Below are 22,873 nucleotides of genomic sequence, written 5' to 3' on the forward strand. Positions count from 1 at the left end.
AAGGTGCCAGAAGCATTGCTGGCCCGAGGCCCGCCCCAGGGATTTCATCCAGAATTTGTCTTTGGGATTCTAAAGGGCATTTAGCCACAGTGACTTTTTCTTGAGCTTTGGGAAGGACTGGCCGGAACCAGTCACGTTGCAGCCTGTGGATGTTGGCGTTCTGATGGAAGTCAGCCCACGCCGCGGAACGGACAGGGCGCATGGCAAGTGTCACCCTTCCAAAGCACGCGTTTCTGAACGCACCTTGGCCTGTGCTCTGCACCCTGCAGGTGACAATAGGGGTCCCCCCGCCCCCCGCCCCTGCCCTGGTGAACAGAGGCCAGTATCGATTAACCATCACGCTGGCATCAGAACTACTCTTAGGATTCAATTTTTTTGTTGTTTTGCATATTTTATTGATCAGAGTGGTAAATGAGCATCAAGCGTGCAAGAAGACGATGAATTGTTTACTTGCATAAAATAACCTTTCAATAAGGGAAGATGCATGGCTTCCACTTTGGTCCTGTTCTGCGGCCCGCAGCAGATGGCATTCAGCTGCAATCGATCTGCGTCCATGGTTAAGGAGCAGCCTGCAGCCCGGCATGCCCACCACACTGTGAAGGGGGTGCAGGTTTGGGGACCAGGACGGGGACCAGGAAGGACCCACTAGCCTGCCCCCAATGCTAGGGAAGAAAGAGTTACTTGGAAACTATGTATCTACTTCAATGAAAACCTGAAACAATGTAATCAGATGTGCTGTACGCGCTGGTGCTTTTAAAGAAAGAACCTTTGTGGTCATCACTCCCGGGGATGTCCCCAATGAATAACAGATAGCCTGAGAGCCACAGAATGCTAATTTTTAGCATGCCATATTTAAAGAAAACCTTTCCTCTCGCCTTGGGGTAAGATGAGGTAATGTTGCTGGATGCCGTGTAGTCACCGCCGCCGAGCCCACAGGCTGTGCTAACTGCGCACCTGTTTCTTACCAGGCGTGCCGTGTCCACGTACCCGGCAGCCCACCCGGCTCCCTTGTCAGCAGTCACATTTGACTTGGAAGCGTCTCTGCCTGAGAGGTACTCACAGATGTTGGAGCTGTAAACATTGCCCTTGAAGCCGTGGCCAGCAGGGACTTTAGATCTCAGAAGCCAGGGTGAGGCCAGCCTGCAAAACGCTGGTGTCCTTCTTCCCTTTCCAGACTCGTTACGGACCGCAGAGGCTCTTGTCAGAACCAATATGAACAAATGGGAAACGGATTTTCATGATAAAACCTGTACTTGTGCAGTAATCTGAGTCATACTTAGCTAACAGACTTAAAAGTTTTGCTTTGTTTGGAGTTTTTATGCACTTTCTCATTTTAAATATACACAAAGTATTTCAACAAAAAATTTGTAATGAAGCCACTTGCACACAAGAGCAGGACTTTGCTGTAAGCTTCCTTGGGTTCTTTCTCCTAAAGGAGCTGTTACAACAGGTGATTGTCATGTGTGCTTAAACGAGGTGACACGTGAATGCATTTCATGTGACTGTTACTCCTTGTAAGGGTTTTCCCTGTTTGTAGGGGACAGAGTCAAGTTCTCAAGGAGAGGTGAGCTCTCTCTCACCAGCCACCATCCCTGCCCTAGCATTGAAGGGTTTTAGGGGGTAACACTGAATTCCTTAGTGTCTGCAAGAAAAAGGAGCTGCGTGTTGTATTTCTTTCTCTTCTAGTCTAGTGTGAGGAAACTCAGAATTTCCCAGATCTTTCCATGAGGACAGGAGACAGCCGAGGCGCTGCAGGTGCAGGGGGATGCTCGCCACGCTGCGGGGAGGGGAGGGCTCACTAGCGGTTACTGTACTTTCTGTCCTTTCGTGTCCCCTCTGTGTGGTGTGTTGCGGAGGATGCTTCCTCTGTGAGGTGCCAGTCCTCACTGCCAAGAGTGGAGGATGAGACTTGCTGGCATCTGGGTTGTCAGACTCAGGGGTAAACTGAGAAGTCACAAGTCCTTCTCTCCCCCTGGCCACTGTGGCTGGGCCAGAGGGACGGCCAGGGGAGCAGGGAGTCGGGAGAGGACCTCTGATATTGGCAGTGCCATGCCTTGTCCCAGCTGTGGCCAGGAGGTCGGAAGGTGATGGGCAAGCAGAAGGTGCGACCCCTGGTAAGGGAAGCCCCAGAAGCAAGCGCCTCCGTCTGCCTCAGTGTGTCGGCTCTGAACGAGACGAGGAGGAGGGACTGGGGTTGTTCCTGTAGGCAGGTGGAGGCTAAATCATGGACATCTTCTCCAGACTCTCACCTGGAACTTGGCCGAATTCAAGCAAAACGTGGATTTCACAGGTAGTTTCTCTTTGGCACAAGGATTTTGAAATCGAGTGTTTTTTGTTTGTTTGGTTTTTGGTTTTTGGTTTTTTTTTCATAAATGTGCTATCCTTGGACTTTTTGAAGACCCTTCATATGCATGGATTTCAACATTTTTCACACCAAAATCAATTTATTTTTAATTCCACTTCTGCACACTTTCTGCTGTACCCTCCTGCGTCATGTGTGCCAGTTGAGTGTGTTGTTGGTGGATGAGCAAATCTTTCTTCCTTGACGTAGATACACAGAAAGCGGTTTGCTTAATTGGTCTTTTACCAGGGGAAAAATCCCTCCCCGTTCTCTAACAACACCCAACCAACCCTGAATATCAGCTGCAGGTAACAGTCTTTGCTAACCCAGGAAAAATGTGATCAGAATTTCTAGTATTGTTTAGCAAAAATTATCCAACAGACGTTTGAATATCAGCATTTCTTTGGTACAGCTTTGCTGAAATATAATTTATGCATCATAATACACAGACACGTATGGTAAGTGTACATTGCAATCACTTTTAGTAAATTTGCAGATTCGCGTGGCCCCCAGCAGAATCCAGTTTGAGAACATTTATAGCATACTCGGAAGTGGTCTCAGGCCTGCAGGATCTGCCCTTTTGCTTACATAGTATGAGAACTTTTCTTATCAACTTGAAATTTAAAAACTGAGATGCATGCTAAGTATCGGTGGAGCCCCTTCCATTATCCGTTATTCTTGGACTCTCCCTTCAGTGGCCTGCTTTGGGTATGGAAGGTGACTTCCCCCTGAAATGCAGGCCACCTTGAAAGGTTGTGACTGTTCTCAGAGTGGCTGCTAGAAGCGGCACTTCCAGGTAGTCCAGAAAACAGGCAGCAGGCAGGAAGAGGTGAACAGGAAAGGCAGGAAGAGAAAATGTTAACTTCGGTTTTATTTGCTTCTTAGTCACTTCCTTTGGCACTAACATTCGTTTTCCAGGGAAGACTGCCTGGTGGAATAGAGACCTCTTCTGGGTCCCTCGTGGCCCTGGCTCCCTGTAGAATGAATGCCAGAGAGAAGGGGTGGGGTCTTCTACTTGTTGAGCCCCTGCTGTGCTCCCAGGACTGGCCCTGCCTCCTGTCTTCTCCCCTGGGGGTTTGCACTGAAGAAGGGGCGGTGTTTGGTGAAGCAGTTAAGATGCTGCGTAGGATGCCTGCATCCCACACTGGAGATCCCGGGTTCAGTTCTTGGCTCGCTGCTAGCACGCATCCTGGTGTTGAGTCCCTGCTGCCCACATGGGAGACCTGGACTGAGTTCCCAGCTCCTGGCTTCAAGGCATTTGAGTAGTGAACCAGAGGATGGGAGATCTCTCTCTTCTCCCTCCCTCCCTCCCTCCCTCTCTCCCTCTCTCTCTGTTTCTCTCTCAAAAAATTTAGTAAAATGAATTAAAAATTTTTAAAATAAGCTGAAGAAGCTGTATACTATTCTACTGGTACTTATCTGCTACTTGTTCACCCTTTGTTTTAAACATTTGTTTTAACACAGATTGCATCATACTCTATTCAATATGTGAAATGCAGTATCTTATGGCAAATTAAGCTGCTTTTTGTATTATAAAAACTTAGAGTTACAGGCAATTAATTACTTGTGCTACTGGAAAAGGGGCAATCCAGGGTGGTGGCCCCTGCTCAGAGCCCTTCCTGGGGGGTGAGACAGGAGCCTCTGGCTCAGAGCAGTTTGTGCACACACCACAGTTGCCTTTGAGGTCTTCAGCTGGGGTCCCCACTAGCCAGGCAGACGGCCCCCGTGTCATACGTGTTTTGGAAGGAAGCGTGTCCATCAGAGGCGAGGGGACGCTGCTGGTGAGGATGGTGGTCAGAAAAATTGCTTGCTTTTTGTCAAAATGCTTGCCGTAGAGCAAAAACTAACATGGAACAGAAAGGTAGGCATAATAAAGGTGACGTGGATGCATAGGTTCTCTTGGATCATCCGTACTGGGCAGTGCATCAGATATTTCATTTGGGGAAATGTTAACTCTTGTTTAAATGCTATTGCAGTAGTAGTGCCCGCAGTGGTAGTGATAAAATACAATGTATCAGAAGCTATTGACCTCGTTCTGCAAATAAAATATTGAGGGTTTACTTTCAGTTGAACAAATCAGGGAAAAAGGTTATTTGCAAAACGTGGTGTTTTCAATACTTAAAAGCATAATTATATCAGCCCTAAAGATAGAAGTAAATGGGACATTTCTATTCTCAAGTGAGCTTTTCTGACATTATTCTTGGCGAGTACAATAGATGAGGTTTATGTTGATGATTTTTTTATTTAAACTCTGCATTTGCTTGTTGACCTTTGTATAACTGAGGGGACTCTGATTTTTAAGTATCTTTGAATATCTAGCTATACCACATACACTCTACATATAATGTATACCATTTACCTTCAGCTTTGTTCACCCCTACATCAAATCCGTGGGGCTGGCATTGTTGCCCAGCAGGTTAAGCCTCTGCCTACAATGCTGGCATCCTGTATGGGCTCCCGTTCACATCCCAGCTGCTCCACTTCCAATCCAGCTGCCTGTTAGTGCACCTGTTAGTGCACCTGGGAAAGCAGTGGGAAATGGCCCAAGTGCTTTGGCCCCTCCACCCACGTGGGAGACCTGGGTGAAGCTCCAGGCTCCTGGTTTCAGTCTGGCATTGCCCTTGCTGTTGTAGCTATTTGAGGAGTAAACCAGTAGATCTCCCTCTCCCTCCCTCCCTCCCTCTCCCTCTCTCTCTCTCTCTCTCTCTCTCTCTCTCTCTCACACACACACACACACACATACTCACACATACTCACACACTCACACACTCACATACTGTAACTCTACCTTTCAAGGAAATAAATAAATCTTTCAAAAAAAAAAAAAAGAAAAAAGAAAAGAAAAGACAGTAAACTCCACTGGAGAAGAATCCAGGCAGCTTTCTGGCCAGGGCTAGGTGTTAACTTACAGTCTTGGAATGACTGGCGATCCACACTGCTCCAGGTCCCTTTGAATATCAAGAGCAAAGCAGTGAGCAGTCTTTGAAAATGATGATCTCGTATGGATTCTGTGTGCGTTTAGGACAGCACAGCTGAATTTGGAATTGTGTGTGTACTTGTGGATTTACTAAATACTCACATTCAAGAGAAGGCCACTGCAGGGCGGTCCAGGCCACTGGTGAGGTGTGGCACCTGCCTCGGTGGCCTTCCCAGGGCTCAGCCAGGAGCTGCCTCTGCCCTCGGGCTGGCTCGGGTCGGAGCTCAGCCAGGAGCTGCCTCTGCTCTCAGATTGGCTTGGATCAGAGCTCAGCCAGGAGCCGCCTCTGCTCTCGGGCCGGGCTTGGGGTCACAGTTCAGGCTCACGGGTCGCCGCCCCCACCTCTGCTTCCTCCGCATCCATGCAGCCATCTGCTGAGAGCTGTGACCTGGGCAATGGGGTTTTTCGTCTGAAAATGTGATCGGCCAGTTTGCTTTTAGCACCACGTCCTTTCTGAGTGTATTCTAAGAGCAGCTGGCCCATGCCCCCGGGGTGGTGTTTTATAATTTATTAATTTCGTTTATTCGGTTGATCTTTGATTGCTACACAGATCACAGGGTTTGTGGAGCGGAGGAAAAGAAGCCCCTAAGAATGAGCGCATTAACCCCAAGTGTGCCGGCGTCCCCGAGCGTCTTGCGTCCTGCTCGCAGTGGGCGGGCACCTGCTGTTTAACGTAATTAGTTTCAGAGGGAATGTCAGACCAGTCCTCAGGAGTTTACTCTGCCCAAAAACCCTCATCAGGAAATATCAGCGAGACAAAACAAGAGGAGCGACCACAGTCGGGAAGCTCAGGCTCGCTGCGCTGTGTGGAGGTGTGGTTTGAGTCCAATTTGCTGTCTGACTTGGTTATTTTCTGGTTGCAAAATTGTGTTCCCGACAGATTTCTTCCAGAAATGAAAACATGGTGAGCTGCCTTAAAAAAGAAAGAAAGAAATTGAAAATTTACACTGGTTTTTAGCACGTGTTGCAGGATTTTAAAATGAAAGAGAAGTCAGGCTGATTTTCTGTGTAAGCTGAAGAAGGCTGTTTGTGCTGTTCTTATGTGGATCCTTTTTGAAGTGCAGCTTGTAATGGGTCAGAAAGCATCTTCCCGCCTTGCCTTGCCTTGCCTTGCCCTTTCTCCTCCCCTCCTCTCCCTTACTCCCTCTCCATTCTGCTTCAGACATTGTGACTCTCAGAGGTGCATAAGAGCCTCAGGTGGAGGTGCCAGAGAGCTGTTTAGTCCTGGGCGTCTGGAACGCAGCCAGGAAGCCTGAGCCTGGGCTATGTGTTTGCCCCTCTTCAGCATTCAGGATTTAGAATCCACTGCAGCCAGTGCGCCAAGTTAGGGAGAGAGCTGGGAGAGAGAAGAGCACTCCAGGGCAGCTTTGGAAAATCCCAGCCATTTGGAGGTGCGGTGGGGAACTGGGGAGAGTGGGGAAGGTGACAGGAGACAAACCGGAGGGGCCATGGAGCAATGCAGAGAGTGTGAAAGTGGGACAGAGTGACCGAAAGAGGGGGAAGAAGAGACAGACAGAGGTGGGTCTTCCATCTGCTGGTTCACTCCTCAAATGCCTGCAACAGCTGGCATTGGGTCAGGCCAAAGCCAGAAACCTGGATCTCCATTCTGGTCTTCAGCATGGATGGCAGGGACCCAAGTACTTGAGCCGTCATCTGCTGCATGCCTGGTGCACACGAATGGGAAGCTGGAGCAGAAATGGAGGTGGAACTCCATCCCAGGCCCGGGGATACGGGATGCAAGATGCGGGTGTCCCCAGTAGTAGCTTCACCCACTGCACCACAACACCTGCCCCCTCTTAGTGTTCATTTATTTAAACAAGGTGTTTTTTTTTTTAAAGATGTATTTATTTATTTGAAAAGTAAAGATACATAGAGAGAGAGAGAGATCTGTCCTTCCATCCTGTGTTTCACTTCCCAAATGCCACAACAGCCGGGGCTGGGCTGATCCAAAGCCAGGAGCCAGGGTTTTCTTCCTGGTCTCCCATGGCGGTGCAGGGGCTCAAGTACCTGGCCCACGTTCCACTGCCTTTGGATCAGAACAGCAGCAACCAGGTCTCAAACCGACGCCCATATGGGATGCCAGCAATGCAGATGGAGGCTTAACCTTATTTGCCACAGCACTGACCCCCAAACAAGCTTTTAAAAGAAAAACTAACGATGATGTAAGTGAAGACATACAATAAAACTTCCCCTTTCTTCACATGAGCTGTTTAAACTATTCAGCTTCTGCATGAGGTTGTTTTTATCAGTCTGATAATAAGGACCATACCTTCCGTTTATCAGATGTGCCAGGTGCCTTTGTGTCATCCTTAAGCTTGTTCACCAGTAGTCTGTATTTGCACGGTGAATTTGGTGCGCCGGCCCCGTGACGAGTTCACAGACGTAAGTCTGCTTTCCCCAGCACCGCAGCGTCTGAGACAGGGACTCTGAGAGCTGCTGCTGCCGAGGGCGGAGGTTGAAGCCCAGACACAGAACACAGCAGCCTGGGCTCCATGAGCACACGTCCCAGAGCATGCACAGTGTCGGCAGCCCCAGCCCCCTCCCTGTGGCCTCCCAGTAGCACAGAGTGGTGAGCTCCCCTCCCCCTTGTACCCTGCCTGCCTGGGCATCACCTCCCCGCCCCTGGAGCTTGCCAGGGTCTGTGCAGAGGAAGGTGCTGGCTGGGCGGGAAGAGGAGCAGTGAGGACTAGAACCCGGTGTACCAGCGCCACAGGCAGACAATTAGCCTAGTGAGTTGTGGTGCCTGCCGTGAGAGGTCGTTCATCCACTGGTTCACTCCCCAGATGGCCGCAACGGCCAGAGCTGTGCCAAACTGGAGCCAGGAGCCTCCTTTGGGTCTCCCACCTCAGTGTAGGGGCCCAGGGACTTGGACCATCTTCCACTGCTTTCCCAGACCATAGCAGAGAGCTGGATAGGAAATGGAGCAGCCGGGACAAGAACTGGTGCCCATGTGGGATGCTGGCACTGCAGGTGGCGCCTTTACCCACTACGCCGCAGCACTGGCCTCATGGCTGTCTACTTTAAGAAAACTTTCTGGCCGGCACCATGGCTCACTTGGTTAATCCTCCACCTGCAGCGCCAGCACCCCGGGTTCTAGTCCTGGTTGGGGCACCAGATTCTGTCCCGGTTGCCCCTCTTCCAGTCCAGCTCTCTGCTGTGGCCAGGGAGTACAGTAGGGGATGGCCTAAGTGCTTGGGTCCCTGCACCCGCATGGGAGACTGGGAGGAAGTACCCGGCTCCTGGCTTCAGATCGGCGCAGCCATTAGGGGAGTGAACCAACGGAAGGAAGACCTTTCTCTCTGTCTCTCTCTGACTGTCTATAACTCTCTCTCTCTCTGTCTCTCGCTATCTAACTCTGCCTGGCAAAAACAAACAAACAAACTTTCTGACCCTTCCCTTCCCTTCCCTTCCAGTAATTTTGCTCACGTCTTGCTGGCCAGATCTGTGTCACAGTTCTAGGGAGCCAAGGAAATGGTGTGGGGGGAGGGGACAGGTATCTATTGTTTTATTTTCCTTGTTTTGTGTGTGTGTGTGTGTGTGTGTTTTAACACAGGGACACTTTTCAAAAATATTTTTATTTATTGGAAAGGCAGGGTTAGAGAGACAGAGAGAGACATATTTAGAGAGATAGCTTCTATCTGCTGGTTTGCTCCCCAAATGACCACAATGCCTGGGCTTGGCCAAGTCGAACCCAGGTGCTTGGAACTCCCTTGGGCTCTCCTACACAGGTGGCGGGGGCCCAAGCACGTGTGCCATCTTATGCTGCTTTCTCAGGTGCTTTAGCAGGGATCTGGAACCGCAAGTGGAGCAGCTGGGATTTGAACTGACACTTATATGGAATGCCAGCATTGCAGGCAGTGGCTTAATCGGCTGCACCACCACGCTGGCCCCTGCGTTGCATTTGGTTGTTGTTTGCAGTCTTAGCTTGGCAGCTTGCCACACACACTCCGACAGCATCGATGCTCCATTAATAAGGGAGAAAGGAGAACAGATCCCAGGTAGAGGCCTGGCTGTGTGAGCCCGGGCTCCCAGTAACAGACGCAGGCGGGAACCTGGGTGTTTTGTTTAAGCAGGGAGCAGCTTTCCGCCCTGTTGTGTCTTCCTCCTTCGCAGAGAGCACCCAGGGCCCAGCAGCAAGAGGCCGGCTCATTTTGCACAGCCACCAGGAGCAGCCTGGGTGTGGGTCCCTGGGCCGTGGGAGGGCTCGTTGCGGCGTTCAGTGTGGCAGAACGGCTAGAGGAGACAGGTGCCAGCTGGGCTCAGCGTGCGGTCCCTACAGCCCAGGACGGAGGGGCGGCGTTTCTGGGCGCTCCCTGCTGTTTGCCCTTGGGGCTCCTGTTCTCCCAGCTGCGTGTCTTACGTGAGCAAGCTGGGGGCACTGCGGTTTTTGTTGCGGTCCACGGGCCAGGCACCTCCTGCTGTCTTTTCTTCCTCTTGGCTGGATAGACTGGCTTTTGCTTTAGACCAGTGGGTGACTTTTCACTCTGTGTGCGCTTGCTCCAAGGACGTGATGATCCACGCTGTCGCCTCCTCTTCCCTCTGAGTGCTGCGTCCCATGAGCTCTGCTCGCCGGGGGTCCCTGCGTGTGTGGGAAGCTTTAGTTGCATCACTTCAGCATTTATCACTGGAAAAATGTTAGTCGGTGTCTCAGGTCTTTGTTCAAAAGGAACGCAGGACAGGTGTTTGGGGCAGTGGTTGAGGTGCCCGTGTCCCTATGGGAGCACCTGGTTCCAGTCCCCGCTGTGCTCAGGGATCCAGCTTCCTGCCCACGCCCACCCAGGGGGGCAGCCATGATGGCTGAAGCATTTGGGTTCCTGCCACCCATGTGAGAGACCTGGATTGAGTTCCAGGGATTTGGGGGCATGACAGCAGATAGGAGGAACACCGCACAGGCGACCTAAGCTCCGAGGCACAGGCCTCCAACCCAGGGTGTGCTAACCATGCCGGCTCCCAGCATGGTGAGAAAGAAGCCAGACCAAGAGCCTGGCACACAGTAAGCATTCAGAACAGGCCACCATGGTTGCACGTGAACGTCATCGTATCGAGCAGGCTGAAATGACGGAAAGTTAATGAGATCTAACCTACTGTTAATCATCACATCAGATAAAATGATTCCTTTATCTCACAAGAGAAGATAGCTCAGCAGGCTGGGGGTCGCCGGGGGAAGCTCCCCGAGGGAGCTCACACCTGCGCCAGGACTCGCAGGGTGAGGTAGGGTTCCCCCAGAGACAGGAGCACGCGAGCGGGGATGGGCGATTGCAGAGCCGGTGCTGGCCGCTCACCGCAGAGGGTGGGGCCCGTCGTCGGACTGTCTGGGGCTGCTGTCTGCACAGGTCGGGGCCTGCTCACTGTTGCACCGCATTCAGAAACACACAGTGCTGGCCGCCTCCTTATCAATTAAAAAAAAATCTGAGCATGACACTTCAATACGATGTGTGCTTAGTAAAGATCGTATGCAGTTGTTCCTAAAATCCATTCCAGTGTTCATGGGAAGGGGTATTAAAAAGTATTTATTTTAGGGGCTGGCACTGTGGCACAGTGGGTTAACATCCTGGCCTGAAGCACCAGCATCCCATATGGGCGCCGGTTCAAGTCCCAGCTGCTCCACTTCTGATCCAGCTCTCTGCTCTGGCCTGGGAAAGCAGTACAGGATGTCCCAGGTCCTTGGGTCCCTGCACCCGCATGGGAGACCCAGAGGAAGCTCCTGGCTCCAGGCTTCAGATCGGCATAGCTCCAGCTGTTGCAGCCATCTGGGTAGTGAAGCAGTGGGTGGAAGACCTCTTTCTCTGTCTCTACCTCTCTGTGTAACTCTTTCAAATAAATAAAATAAATCTTTTTTTTAAAAAAAGGTGTTTATTTTGGTGCTAAAATCAAGATTGCACATGTGAGGAGGTCTTCAAAAGTTCATGGAAATGTACACCTGAAAAAAAACTACCTGCAAATTGTTTTGGTGCCAAAATAAAGAGCTTTATTTATTTATTCATTTCAGGGACACAGAGAGAGGCAGAGGGGAAGGTTGGAAGGAAAAGAGAGAGAGCTCCCCCATCCTCTGTTTCTCTCCCCAAATGCACGCAGCAGCCCCAGGCCACGGGCTACAGCTCGGAGCCGGGAACTCAGCCCAGCTCTCTCACGTGGGGGACAGGAACTCTGTTACTTGAGCCATCACCCCTGCCTCCCAGGGCCTGCATTCGCAGGCAGCTGACTCAGTTGCACAGAGTGGAACCTGACACAGGCATCAGGGATGAGATGTGGGTATGTTAACCACGCAGCAACAGACCTGCCCCAAAACTATCTTTTAATTCCATTTTGGCAGGAACTTTTTTAGTTACCCTTATATATTAGTCATTAGGAAAGATGAATTTGTTTCTTAATTAGAAACAGAGAGCAGAAATTCCACTGTTTTTGTTCTGAATTGCGGTGAATGATTCCGTAAACTCTCCATATTTATTTGAAAGAGTTATAGAGAGAGGTGGAGATAGAGAGAGAGGTCTTCCATCTGCTGGTTTACTCCCCAGAAGGCCGGAGCTGTGCTGATCCGAAGCCAGGAGTCAGAAGCTTCCTCCAGGTCTCTCTCGTGGGTGCAGGGGCCCTAGGACTTGGGCCATCTTCTACTGCTTTCCCGGGCCATAGCAGAGAGCTGGATCAGAAGAGGGGCAGCCGGGTCTTGATCCAGCGCCCATAGGGGATGCCGGCACTGCAGGCCAGGGCGTTAACCCGCTGAGCCACAGCCGGCCCCAACCCTCATATGTTTGTGATGCAGTTTGGAGACTCTGGTCTGTGAAAGCACTGACTGAGCTTGGACAGATTTTCCTGATGCCTCCTGTCTGTGCTTCCTGAGAGTGAAGAATTCGCACTTTGCACATCCACATGCTCTCAGAAGCCCCGATCCAGTAAATTAATGCAGTCATTGGCTCCAGACTGTATTACTAGGATTGCAGTCAGGAACCTGCACGCATGGAGCTTTGCACAGGCCCTCAGGAGGATGAAGCTGGGCCCCGGGCTGGAGCCCTGCTGGGGACGAGCTCATGAGCCAGAAGCAGAAAGCAAAGAAGAAAACTCAGGTTCCCTGCGCCTCCCTCGGCACAGAGGAAGCCCCAGCACAGCAGGACCCTGTTCTCGTTGTGTTTTGCTTTGCTTTCGGGATAAATGGTGTTTTAATGCAGTTCCTTTAAAAAGAAGAGCTGACTGCATCAAGAGTGAACAGAGCTGTGTCAGTGCGGCCTCTGCAGCGGCCCCCCTCCGCGGTCACCGGGAGGGGCCTGCGCCCTGGCCTGCAGACCTCCAGGACGTCTGGCTCAAGCCTCGGGTTCTCTGCCGCTCTTACAGGGAGTCTTTCTCTGCTCGCCTGGCTCCCGCCTCCTGCACCCATTAGAATCCTGGGGACAAATGACCCCAGACTTCCCCCACTTCCATTCCGAAAGCTCAGCCTAAACCAGTCTCGCTCTCCCAATAACAGTATTGGAGCATATCAGTCCAGGAGCACCTACTATTCTTGGTAAAGACACGGGAGCCCTGTCGCCCTCACACCAGGGGACCTTGAGCCGTGCCCACACACAGCCTGCCTCAGGGCACTGCCGTCCCCTTCCTGGCTTCCGTTAGGGAAACGGCTCGCGGGGCAGAGGCCCGGGTGGGCGAGCCTAACCCACTGGAGCCACCGAAACACACTGTGGAGAGCCAAAACCATGCTTTGCAGAATCCCAAGGCTCCTGCATAGTGCGCTCTTGGCGAGCAGATCTTGCTGACCCCTGGAGACCACCAGCTGTGGACCAACAACACCTGCAGGAGCCAAGCCGACCCCAGCCTGGACCATGTTTTCTGGCTAACCACTGTGTCCCCGCACCTTACTGAAGCTAGGCGGGCGCTCAGCACAGGTCTCTGTGTAAACAGTGTCGTCCTTGCGCGTGCACAGAATTTCTTTGTGTGCTCCGTTCCGTGCGGGTCGTCACACCGCTTGCGCTTTGCAGCCCCGATGGACCGCGCCGGTTGCATGAAGAGCGTGGTTCTCGCCATGGCCCAGGGTACTCATCTCGGTGTTGCTGTGACTTGCAGAATGAAGGCCGCTGGGGTAGCAGGTTCTTCCAAAGTGCGTCTGAGTTCTGTGGCCAAGATGCCCAGGGTCTGTCCGGGGCTGTCCGCGGGGGAGCTTTTTGCTGCACGCGCCTTTGCTAGCCTTCCTGTGGCTCATTTTGTGAGATAGTAACCAGGTGCGGGAAAGTGGGTCGGGAGAAGGCCGAGGACAGCACAGGCTCCGTGAGCTGGTAGCTGTAGGTCCCAGCGGACGGTGACACCGCAGCCCACTTAGTACGGCGAGAAAGCATTGATTTTTCTCCCCACACCCTCTCAGCGGCACCCCCGAAGTAGGCATGGCGTGCAGCCTACTGTTGTGATGACCTTTGCCACCCCCCGCCGTCGGCCGCTCCAGTCCAAGAAAGGCCCCAGGGTTGCTCCTGCAAACCCCCTCACGTGGCTCAGCTCCCTTCCCCCAAACCCCCACTAAATAACCATGGGAAGCCGTGTGGGTGTCGCGTTCGGAAAAGGGAACCAAAGGGTCCAATCAGTAAAAGCAGCACGGCTTGCTTGGGGCGGTGATCCTGGAAGGTTAGCAAAGTGGGCTCCTCCAAGTTTCCAGCACGGTGCTCCCTTGCCGCTCTAATTGGCTGCCGGGGAGGCTCAGGCCTCACTAGAATGCCAGCGTTCGATTTCCGCGTGTCCTCGGTGGAGACGTGTCACCGTGCATGTGCGCCTCAGTGACAATTTTCTAAAATGGAAACTCGTGGGAAATCATTACGGCGTTTATACGTCTCCCTTGTCGGGCGCGCTGTCCTGTGATATTTTACCCGTGTTTTCCACGGCGTGATGGCATCTTGCTAAGGTTAAGGCGGAACAAGTCCCTCTGTAATGTTGGGACTGCATTTTACTGGCCGAAGAAGAAGCCCTAACTGACAATTAAGTATTTGGGATGTCACGGCGAGAACATGTGCGAGTCGTCAATGGCATCCTTGGGGAAGCTGGTTTTATGAAGCTGATAAGGGAGAAAAATCGGGATTTTTGTGATTTGTGTTACATGATGATAATTGCACCTTTTCAATAAAAAAGACATTTCTCCTGAAGTAAACACTGAGCGTGCAGGGGGCTGCTGGCTGTTGTTTTTCTGCCTCATTCAGGCGGTGTATTGTGAACCTCGTCCTAGAGAGGATGAGGTTTTTCTGCGTTCCCCTTCCAGAGCGACGTTTCAGGGGGAGTGTCCGGTCTGTTTCAGGAGTCTTCTGTGCTCCGAGAGGGACTCGCATCGTCCCTCTCAGAATGATGTCTTTCCTGCTCCCTGAGTTCTCTGGTTGCCTGTGGTGGTGTGTATCAGAGATGGAGGCAGTGACCCCCAGCGTTGGTCACGTGCTTGCGCCCTGGTCACCGGGGCTGGGGCTGAACCTCATCACCTGGGTGCGTGCAGAGCTCAGTCGAGTTTCGGCCCACATGTGTTGCAGGTGGCAGACTGGCTGGGGGCTTCCTTCGGCAAGTGTTCCTGCAGCACCTCCGGTCTACCCGGGCACCGGGGGCCCAGCGGCTGTCTGCGCCGTCTCTTCCTGTAGCTGTGTGGCTGGGCGTGGACCCCTCTCTGCTGCCTTTGACGGCACCTTGCTCTTGTACCTGCAGCTCTGACAGTGCTCCTCAGCCCAGGGGTGGGTTCTCATGCTGGTCATGGTCACCCTGGTCCTCCGCTGCCGCATCCGCACTGTTGGATGACCTCTGGCTGGGGAGATGGGATTTTTAGCCCGTCTCTTGGGTCACCTCCAGCTCTCCTCGGGGGCTGGCTGACTTGTCCTGGGACGGGCAGGCACCCGTTTGACACCTACGGGAGCAGTAGCTCCGTCTCACCTGCTGCTCACCACTCATGGCAGCTGCCTGTAAACAGCTATTCGGTGTCTGGCTTTGCCCTTCTCTGTTACGCCCGGTGCTTACCCCTGTAGAACTCAGCAGGATCCATTTCCAGCTTTTTCTCCAGCTTGCCACGTTCATCTTAATTTCTGATGTGTCATTTCACAACTTCGTTGCTGAGCCATGCACGCCAGCCTGCACCTGGGAATGGGACCAGTGGCATCACAGCTCCACCCCCAGAGTCACTGGGTGACAGGGAGGCTGGTCCTGGGCCCAGACCGCTCACTGGGCAGCAGTTCAGATGCGTGGCAGACCCAGCACTAGGAATCACACTTCCCCAACATGGGGAAGCCTGAGGCCATGACTGCGCGCTGCTCCAGGAACTGGGGCTGTGGTGGATTCCAAAGGAGCCCCACTGCGAGACGGGGGTCTTCAGCCTCAGCAGTAGTGAGTTCTCGTAGCATGTGGCGCACACTCTAGCAGGATGCCCGCTGGCAGAGACGTGGGAAGCTGCCACAGGAAGCCTGACGCGCACGTACCAGACTCCCAGCCGCATAAGAAGGGCGCTCAGAGATGGGACTGCCACGCAGAGCCAGAGCACGTGTCATTGGCTGGACAGTCAGGCGTGCTGTTAGTGCTCTGCCACTCAAAGTGCAGTCATCATGTGTGAACATACATGTATATGTATGCCCGTGTTTGTGTACATGTGTGTATGCATGTATGTGTTTACAGGTGTGTATATGTTTCATACGTGTCTGTAGATGTGTGTATGTGTTTCATGTGTTTGTATGTGTAGATGTGTGTGCATGTGTAGATGTGTTTCATGCATGTGCATGTGTAGGTGTGTGTGCATGTGTATATGTGTTGCATGCGTGTGCATGTGTAGGTGTATGTGCATGTGTATGTGTTGCATGCGTGTGTATGTAGATGTGTGTGCATATGTGTTGCATGCATGTGTATGTGTAAATGTGCATATGTGTTTCATGCATGTGTAGGTGTGTGCATGTATATATGTGTTGCATGCATTTGTGTAGATGCGTATGTACATGTGTATATGTGTTTCATGCATGTGTATGTGTAGATATGTGTGTATATGTGTTTCATGCATGTGTATGTGTGGATATGTGTGTATATGTGTTTCATGCATGTGTATGTGTAGGTGTGTATGTGTATGTAGATGTGTGTGCATATGTGTTGCATGCATGTGTATATGTGTGCATGTGTGTTTTATGCATGTGTATGTGTAGATGTGTGTGTATATGTGTTTCAGGGAGCGAGGCACTCAGCTTTCATCTGCATGTCCAAAGGATCTGTGAATCCTGGGCTAAGGAAGCTGTGTTCACTGCATAGACGATAATCCAAATTTGCAAATGCCTGTGCTGGTGCAACACTCAGAGAGGACCGAGGGCCACGTGTGTACCAGAGACTCCTGGAGACGGCTCACTGGATCCTCAGCACAGAGGACGAGTTGGAACCCAGGTCTTGCTGTGCAACCCACAAGCCTCCTGCACCTCATGGCCCTCCGAGGCATGAAATAACTCCCCACCAGGGAGTCATCAGAAATGAGGATAAGCATGCCATAACAACGGGGCAATGTGGGGTACAATGAAAAAGAAGAAGTTATTTGTAAAAATTAAGGCCAGGCTAGGACTGCCAGTCCACGGGGTGAGCCAGGGTGCAGCTGCATTGAAGGGTCAGCCCCACAAACAAAGGCTTTGTAGGAGCTGAAGACGACGTGCGTGGAACAGCGAAGCCCCCTCCCCCATGCACACACACCTGATGTCCAGCCTCTGCTGCGTGAGACCCTGCATTTGTGAGCCCAGACCCTGGGCTGACGTCACTCGATTCCTCCTCCGCGTCTCTGCTGGTGCGTGGCACCCCTCGCGGCTGGGACTTCCGCGTCCATGCCTTTCCCGCCAGCTGTTTCTCCTCGGAGCTGAGGGCGTCTCCTTCCCGGGTCACCAAGCACTCAGCCAATCCCTCCCCGCTACCCTCTTTATAGCCCTAAGTCCTGGGCGTGTGCTGGTCGTCACAGTATGGGAAGTACTTCTTGAGACCATCTCATGAGCACTTAACGGAATAAATACTCGCAGGTTTGTGGAGTTCTCCCTGCGCCTCTCCGCCTGGCGGCCTCACGCAGGACCTCGCGGTCATCGGTTTGGAGCCCCGTGTGGGGAGGCTGCGCGGGATTAATCCCATCCAGTGCTGCAGTGTCGACAGCTTTGGCCTGTCTGTCGTCATTAATGATCACGCTGTGGACGTGGCCAGTGCATTGTAAGCCTATCTGTCAAGGCAAATAAACAATTCACCTTGTTAAAATTCCCTAAATCTTGCATTAATAAAACCAAAGTAACCCCTGGAACACTCAAGAGATGTCTCCCTCCATAGCACGGTGATGGATGGCGTGTCTGCGGGTCCTGGAAATTAAGTAGTTCAGGTCATTAAAAGTGTCCCACACTTGTTATTGATTTAATTTATTTTAAAAAGGTGGGGGTGGAGATAAGAACGGTGTTCCCTCCCCCATTTTTTTTTAAGTCTGAATGCTACTGCTTGTACAGATCGTTAAACCTGTTCTGGGTGGACAGCCTGGCGCGTGCCACGCTGGGCCTGAATGGTGCTGCAGCCACTTCCGCCCACGTGGATTCCCAGAAACAGTGTGACCATCACGTGGCAAAAATCCCTGAGCGTTGCATATGCGTGACGGTTCCTAGAACTTGCGAGTTTGGGGGCAGTGAAATAAAGACCTCTGGGCACCCCCACAGTTCCCTCGGGTAGGTAGAAACTCAGATGAAGGCCTCAGGATTCGAAGGCAGTCAGCTGGAAGTCATGCTGTGAGCGGAGGCTTTTCCTCCCTCTTTGTTTTCTGGAGTTAGCGTTTTTCCGGTTTTGCGATCCGAGCGCAGGTGCGTGTGTCGGTGCAGCTGTGGCTGTGGACATGGGTGGGTGAGTGGTGGGAGGTCCGAGTGGGACAGTGATCGGGTTCCGTGTCACTACTGAAAGCCAAGCTCAGGCCGCTGGGCTGTGTGTCTGTGGGTTGGTCGCAGTCTCCTCGGCCAGGCCACGTGGCGTTCCCCACCATATCCCGATGCCTCACAAGGGAGATGCCATTCTTGTTCTTATCCCCGTGATCCCTTAGGCCTTGCTGGCTACAGTGGCAGTCACAGCCCCAGACAGAGCTGGCCATGGTGACGGCCTCTGCCCAGGGACTGAACAGCCCTCCGGCTGTGTAGGACAGGGCAGCCTGCCGGTACCCAGTGACGGTGCTCTTCCCTCACCCATTCGTGTGTCCTGGACTGCGCAGCGGTTTTTAGACTCTGGGGAAAAGCAGGGCAACTCACTGTGTAAGTTAAGCTCACTCAGAACGTGCCCCCGAATGCCAGATACAGAAGACGCACACGGTTTCTCCTCGCTCTCACCGTTTGTTCCAGGTCTGGGGCAGCAGCTTGCATAGCTGTTCCTGATCGGCCGTGTGGATATTTCACCAGCATTTCTGGTGATATGGGCTTTATGTATTTATTTATTTTTTTACTTTGTTGTTGTTTATTAGAAAGGCAGAGAGACAGAGATGATATGATAGACAGATTCCTCCGTCCTCAGATGCCTGCGGTTGCTCAGGCTGAAGCTAGCAACTCAAGCAGGTCTCCACCGTGAGTGGCAGGGACACAGCCGCTGGAGCCGTCATCTGCTGCTTCCAGGGCTCACGTTAGCAGGAAGCTGGAACGGGGATTGAGGCGGAATTCTAATACGGGATTTGGGCCTCCCGAGTAGTGTTGTAACCGCTGCACCATACAGCCACCCCTCTCGCTGGGCTCTGAACAGTGAAGTCCCCCGTGTTAACTTGTTTAACAATGACCCTTAAGAATGCTTAGATGGCCGGCGCTGTGGCTCACTAGGCTAATCCTCTGCCTTGTGGCGCCGGCACACCGGGTTCTAGTCCCAGTCAGGGCGCCGGATTCTGTCCTGGTTGTCCCTCTTCCAGGCCAGCTCTCTGCTGTGGCCCGGGAGTGCAGTGGAGGATGGCCCAGGTGCTTGGGCCCTGCACCCCATGGGAGACCAGAGAAGCACCTGGCTCCTGCCTTCGGATCAGCGCGTTGCACCGGCCGCGGCGGCCATTGGAGGGTGAACCAACAGCAAAGGAAGACCTTTCTCTCTCTCTCTCTCATTGTCCACTCTGCCTGTCAAAAAAAAAAAAAAATTAAAAAAAAAAAAGAATGCTTAGATTGATTTCAGAGGTCTCTGTGCAGGCTCTGACACTCTTACCCCCCCAGTCTTTGGGAAGAGGGGAGAAGGAAGGCGGTGGTGTACACCCGGCTCACACGCCCTGGCAGCCTCCTTTACAGACAGGGCTCAGAATTTGGCCTCCTGGTTAAGATGCCCGCGTCCCTGCCTGCAGTCCCAGCCTCTGGCTCCAGCTCCCCACTGGTGTAGACCCCGGGAGGCCGTGGTGCTGGCTCCACATGGGAGCCCTGGATTGAATTCCCGATCGCCAGCTTTGGCCCAGCCTGGTTCCAGCCAACGTGGGCATTTGGAGTGAAACACCGAAGGGGAGCTCCATGTGTGTCTGTCCCTCTTTCTCCGCTTCTGACCTTCTCCATCTCAAATAAATAGGTAAAATTTTCATCCTTAGGGGCCAGTGTCATGGTACAGTGGGTTAAGCCACCACTTGGAATGCCAGCGTCTCATAGATCATACTCCTTCCCGGCTGACGTCCTGGCTGCCCTGCTTCCGATCAGCTCCCTGCTCATGCGCCTGGGCAAGCAGCAGATCACAGCCCACGCACTTGAGCCCCTGCGCCCACATGACAAACTGAGATGGAGTTCTGGGCTCCTGTCTCCAGCCTGGCCCAGCCCTGGCCGTGGTAGGCCTTTGGGGAACAAACCCGGAGATGGAAGATTTCTGTCTCAGTTTCTCTTTCTCTCTCTCTTGCCTTTCAAGTGCAATGAAAGTAAATAAAATTTTAAGAGATTTTTTAAATGAAAGAACTCCGCAATAACTCAGCAATAGAGTTGCAGTGAACACTTTGAGACAGTTCACGTGACAGTGAATGTCGGTTGATCCTAATGTTGAGACAGGTTATAGCTGAGGGTTTTCACTAAAGCTACCAGGTAGGAGAGCCATTTATAACATATAAATTTATAATATGCCTTCTGAGTTCCTGAGAAACGGGCTTAAAGATGGGTTTATTTTGGTGTGAAAAGTTTTGAAATTCATACATGCAAGAAGCCTTCAAAAAGTTCATGAAAATTCATATTATCTAAAAAAAATACAGATTTCAGGTTTTTGGTTTTTGGTTTTTTTTTTGTTTTTTTTTTTTTTTTTGGTACCAGTGTAAGGTCATGTTGGAGTTCGATTTTCCATGAACTGCTGGCAGCACCCTTGTGTGTGTTCCTGAGTGAGTCTGTCAGCCAGTAGGAGGGGGGGACACAGGTCTGGACGGTACTCAGGTGTTCGCCAGTGCAGAAAGCTCGCTCCGGATTAGAGTCTGCAAGGAGGCGGGGCCTGCGTCCACCTGCCTGCCCCGCCCTCCCGTCCCCTGGTCAGCATCTGAGGGACCGTGCGGGCTGTGTCCCTGGGGCTGAGGGAAAGGACATAGAGAGAGCAGCTCATCCGATGCCCCGGATTCCGGGGACCACACCTTGCGGTGATTCGGAGCCGCGGTGGTGCTGCGAACGTTGATGGACGGTTTTGACTTTTTGAAATAGTTTCTTTGATTGATTGCTTAGCAGACTTCATCTCGGTCTCTGATTCCCTTTTCTGCTTCCACAGGCTGTCATTTTAGAAAACGAAGAGCTTCCCAAACTGCTTCTCGATTTCCTGAACGTGCGACACTTGCCCTCTCTCCCAAAGGCAGAAAGCTGTGGGTAAGGCCTGCGGTTTCCAGGGTGGACGTTATTTTAAGTTACTCTTGGGAGGCCAAACAGATATCCCAGAATGGTGCCCTAGAGAGGCGGCCTGGCCACGCCCCAGCCTTTCGTTTTGGCACAGCCCTTTCTTGCCCCCTGTGTGTAGCCCAAGGAATTCCCCCAAATCCCTCATCCCCCATCTCGTGGCCCAGTGGCCAAGCCTCAGTAACGCGTGACTAAGCTTTGACCTTTGAAACAGTGCCAGGGGTGCAGCGTGATGTCACCTGGCCTGAGTTACTCAGACAGGGGAATACTCTATCTGTGGCTTGAGCAGAGTCCATATCCACTGGGCACACGTACCTGCCCACAGCGTTGTTCAGCTGCGAATGACCTTAGGGGTGATTCAGTGCAAGTCCCTCCCAACGCGAGCCCTCTCCCTCCGTGCCCCTGCTGCCTCTCCTTCAACTTCCCACAGCAGCAGGGACCCTGATCCCTGGCTACTAGGGAACCAGGACTCTGTTTTTTTGCAAACTACTTGTTAGCAGGAAGCTGGATCAGAAGCAGAGCAGCCTGGACACAAAACGGCACTCTGATAGGAGGTGCAGGTGTCACCAGCAGCGGCTTAACCCTCTGCACTATGATGCCAGGGTTTTGCTCTCCCTGTCTCCTGGGAAAGCTGCCCCAAAGAGGTGACTCTGAAACCAGCCACCGGCCCAGCTGTGAGCACATGGCAGCCAGCAGCCAGCAACATCCCTGGCAGAGTAAATCCATGTCAGAGGACAGAGCCCTGTGAAGCTCTGTAAATCCCCCAGGGAGAGGGTGTAAACCTTGTTCTCACTACTCCCACGGAGCTGCACCTGCAGGAGCCACACTCAGGACGGACCGCCAGGCCACCTGCCCCAGTGCCGCTGCTCCTGCCTCCTGCTCCCGGAGCCTGCCTGCGCCTCTCTCAGCGCCTCCCGGCTCTGTGTACCTGCGGCCACCTGCCAGTGGCACCAGAGCCGGTACCACACATGGCACTTCCTGAAGGAGCCATGCTGGCCCTGTGCTCTGTGTGTGGACTGGGAGGCTAGCTTCCTGTGTGCTTGGAAGAAAACACAAGCAGTGACACGGAGTGCAGTCTCCTCTCCATTATACAAACCCCAAAGGAGCAGTCAAGCCTTAGGACATTTCAGAGGTCCCAGATCCACGAATATTCCAGTCTCCAGATGCCACAGGACGAGCCCCAGCCCTGCTGTGACTCTGAAAATCAGCAGCTCTTCGTGTTGTTGCATGGGTCCCACTCGAGTGCCCCCAGAATGCCGGCTGGCTTTCCCTTTGTTGGTTGTAAAGGTTCATTCGGTCGTCTTTTCTGCTCTTTCAATTCCAGATCTTTTGATGAGACGGAATCGGAAGAGTCCAGGTGAGAAACAGGAACCCTGCAGACCAAAGGCATGACGGTGGCTCCGGCGCAGGTCTCACTGCCCAGGGAGTCATTCCTGCTTGCCTTGCAAACCTTTGTTGGGAGATGGGTGATGGGATGGTGAGCGCAAGTTGCCCAGGGACTTGTAGAAATTTCCCAGGGACGTGCCAGGGAGGAGTTGATTGTGTTCAGTGCAGTGAACAGCTCCTGCCACGTCGCAAGGCTACCTCTGGGTGGGCAGCCATACTGGGCGCGTGGTGTGCTGTGTAGACCTGCACCTGCCTCACCGCCCGCACCCCTGCCGGTGTTGCCCGCCCAGGCCCCTAGCTGGTGAGCCTGAAGCCGGCCCCGCGCTGCAGTTTGATCCCCTCAAAGCTAGTTTGTAGTGTTTTCTGTTTACCATCGTCCCCTGATGCTGACATGCCTGTTCTTGACCT

The 22,873-nt window shown here is 52.6% G+C and overlaps 1 protein-coding gene across 5 annotated transcripts in view; it reads left to right on the plus strand.

Moving 5' to 3' along the window:
- Positions 1–22,873, plus strand: part of SNX24 (sorting nexin 24) — a 149,391-nt gene that overhangs the window by 122,636 nt on the left and 3,882 nt on the right. For all 5 annotated transcript variants that reach the window (XM_070076042.1, XM_051844149.2, XM_070076044.1 and 2 more), the window contains 2 exons: positions 20,958–21,052; positions 22,404–22,436. In XM_070076042.1, the coding sequence (XP_069932143.1) occupies positions 20,958–21,052; positions 22,404–22,436 (128 nt within the window). The remainder of the gene's footprint in view (positions 1–20,957; positions 21,053–22,403; positions 22,437–22,873) is intronic.

The sequence above is a fragment of the Oryctolagus cuniculus genome, chromosome 6 (assembly GCF_964237555.1).
Source record: "Oryctolagus cuniculus chromosome 6, mOryCun1.1, whole genome shotgun sequence".
In the NCBI taxonomy this organism is placed as follows: domain Eukaryota; kingdom Metazoa; phylum Chordata; class Mammalia; order Lagomorpha; family Leporidae; genus Oryctolagus; species Oryctolagus cuniculus.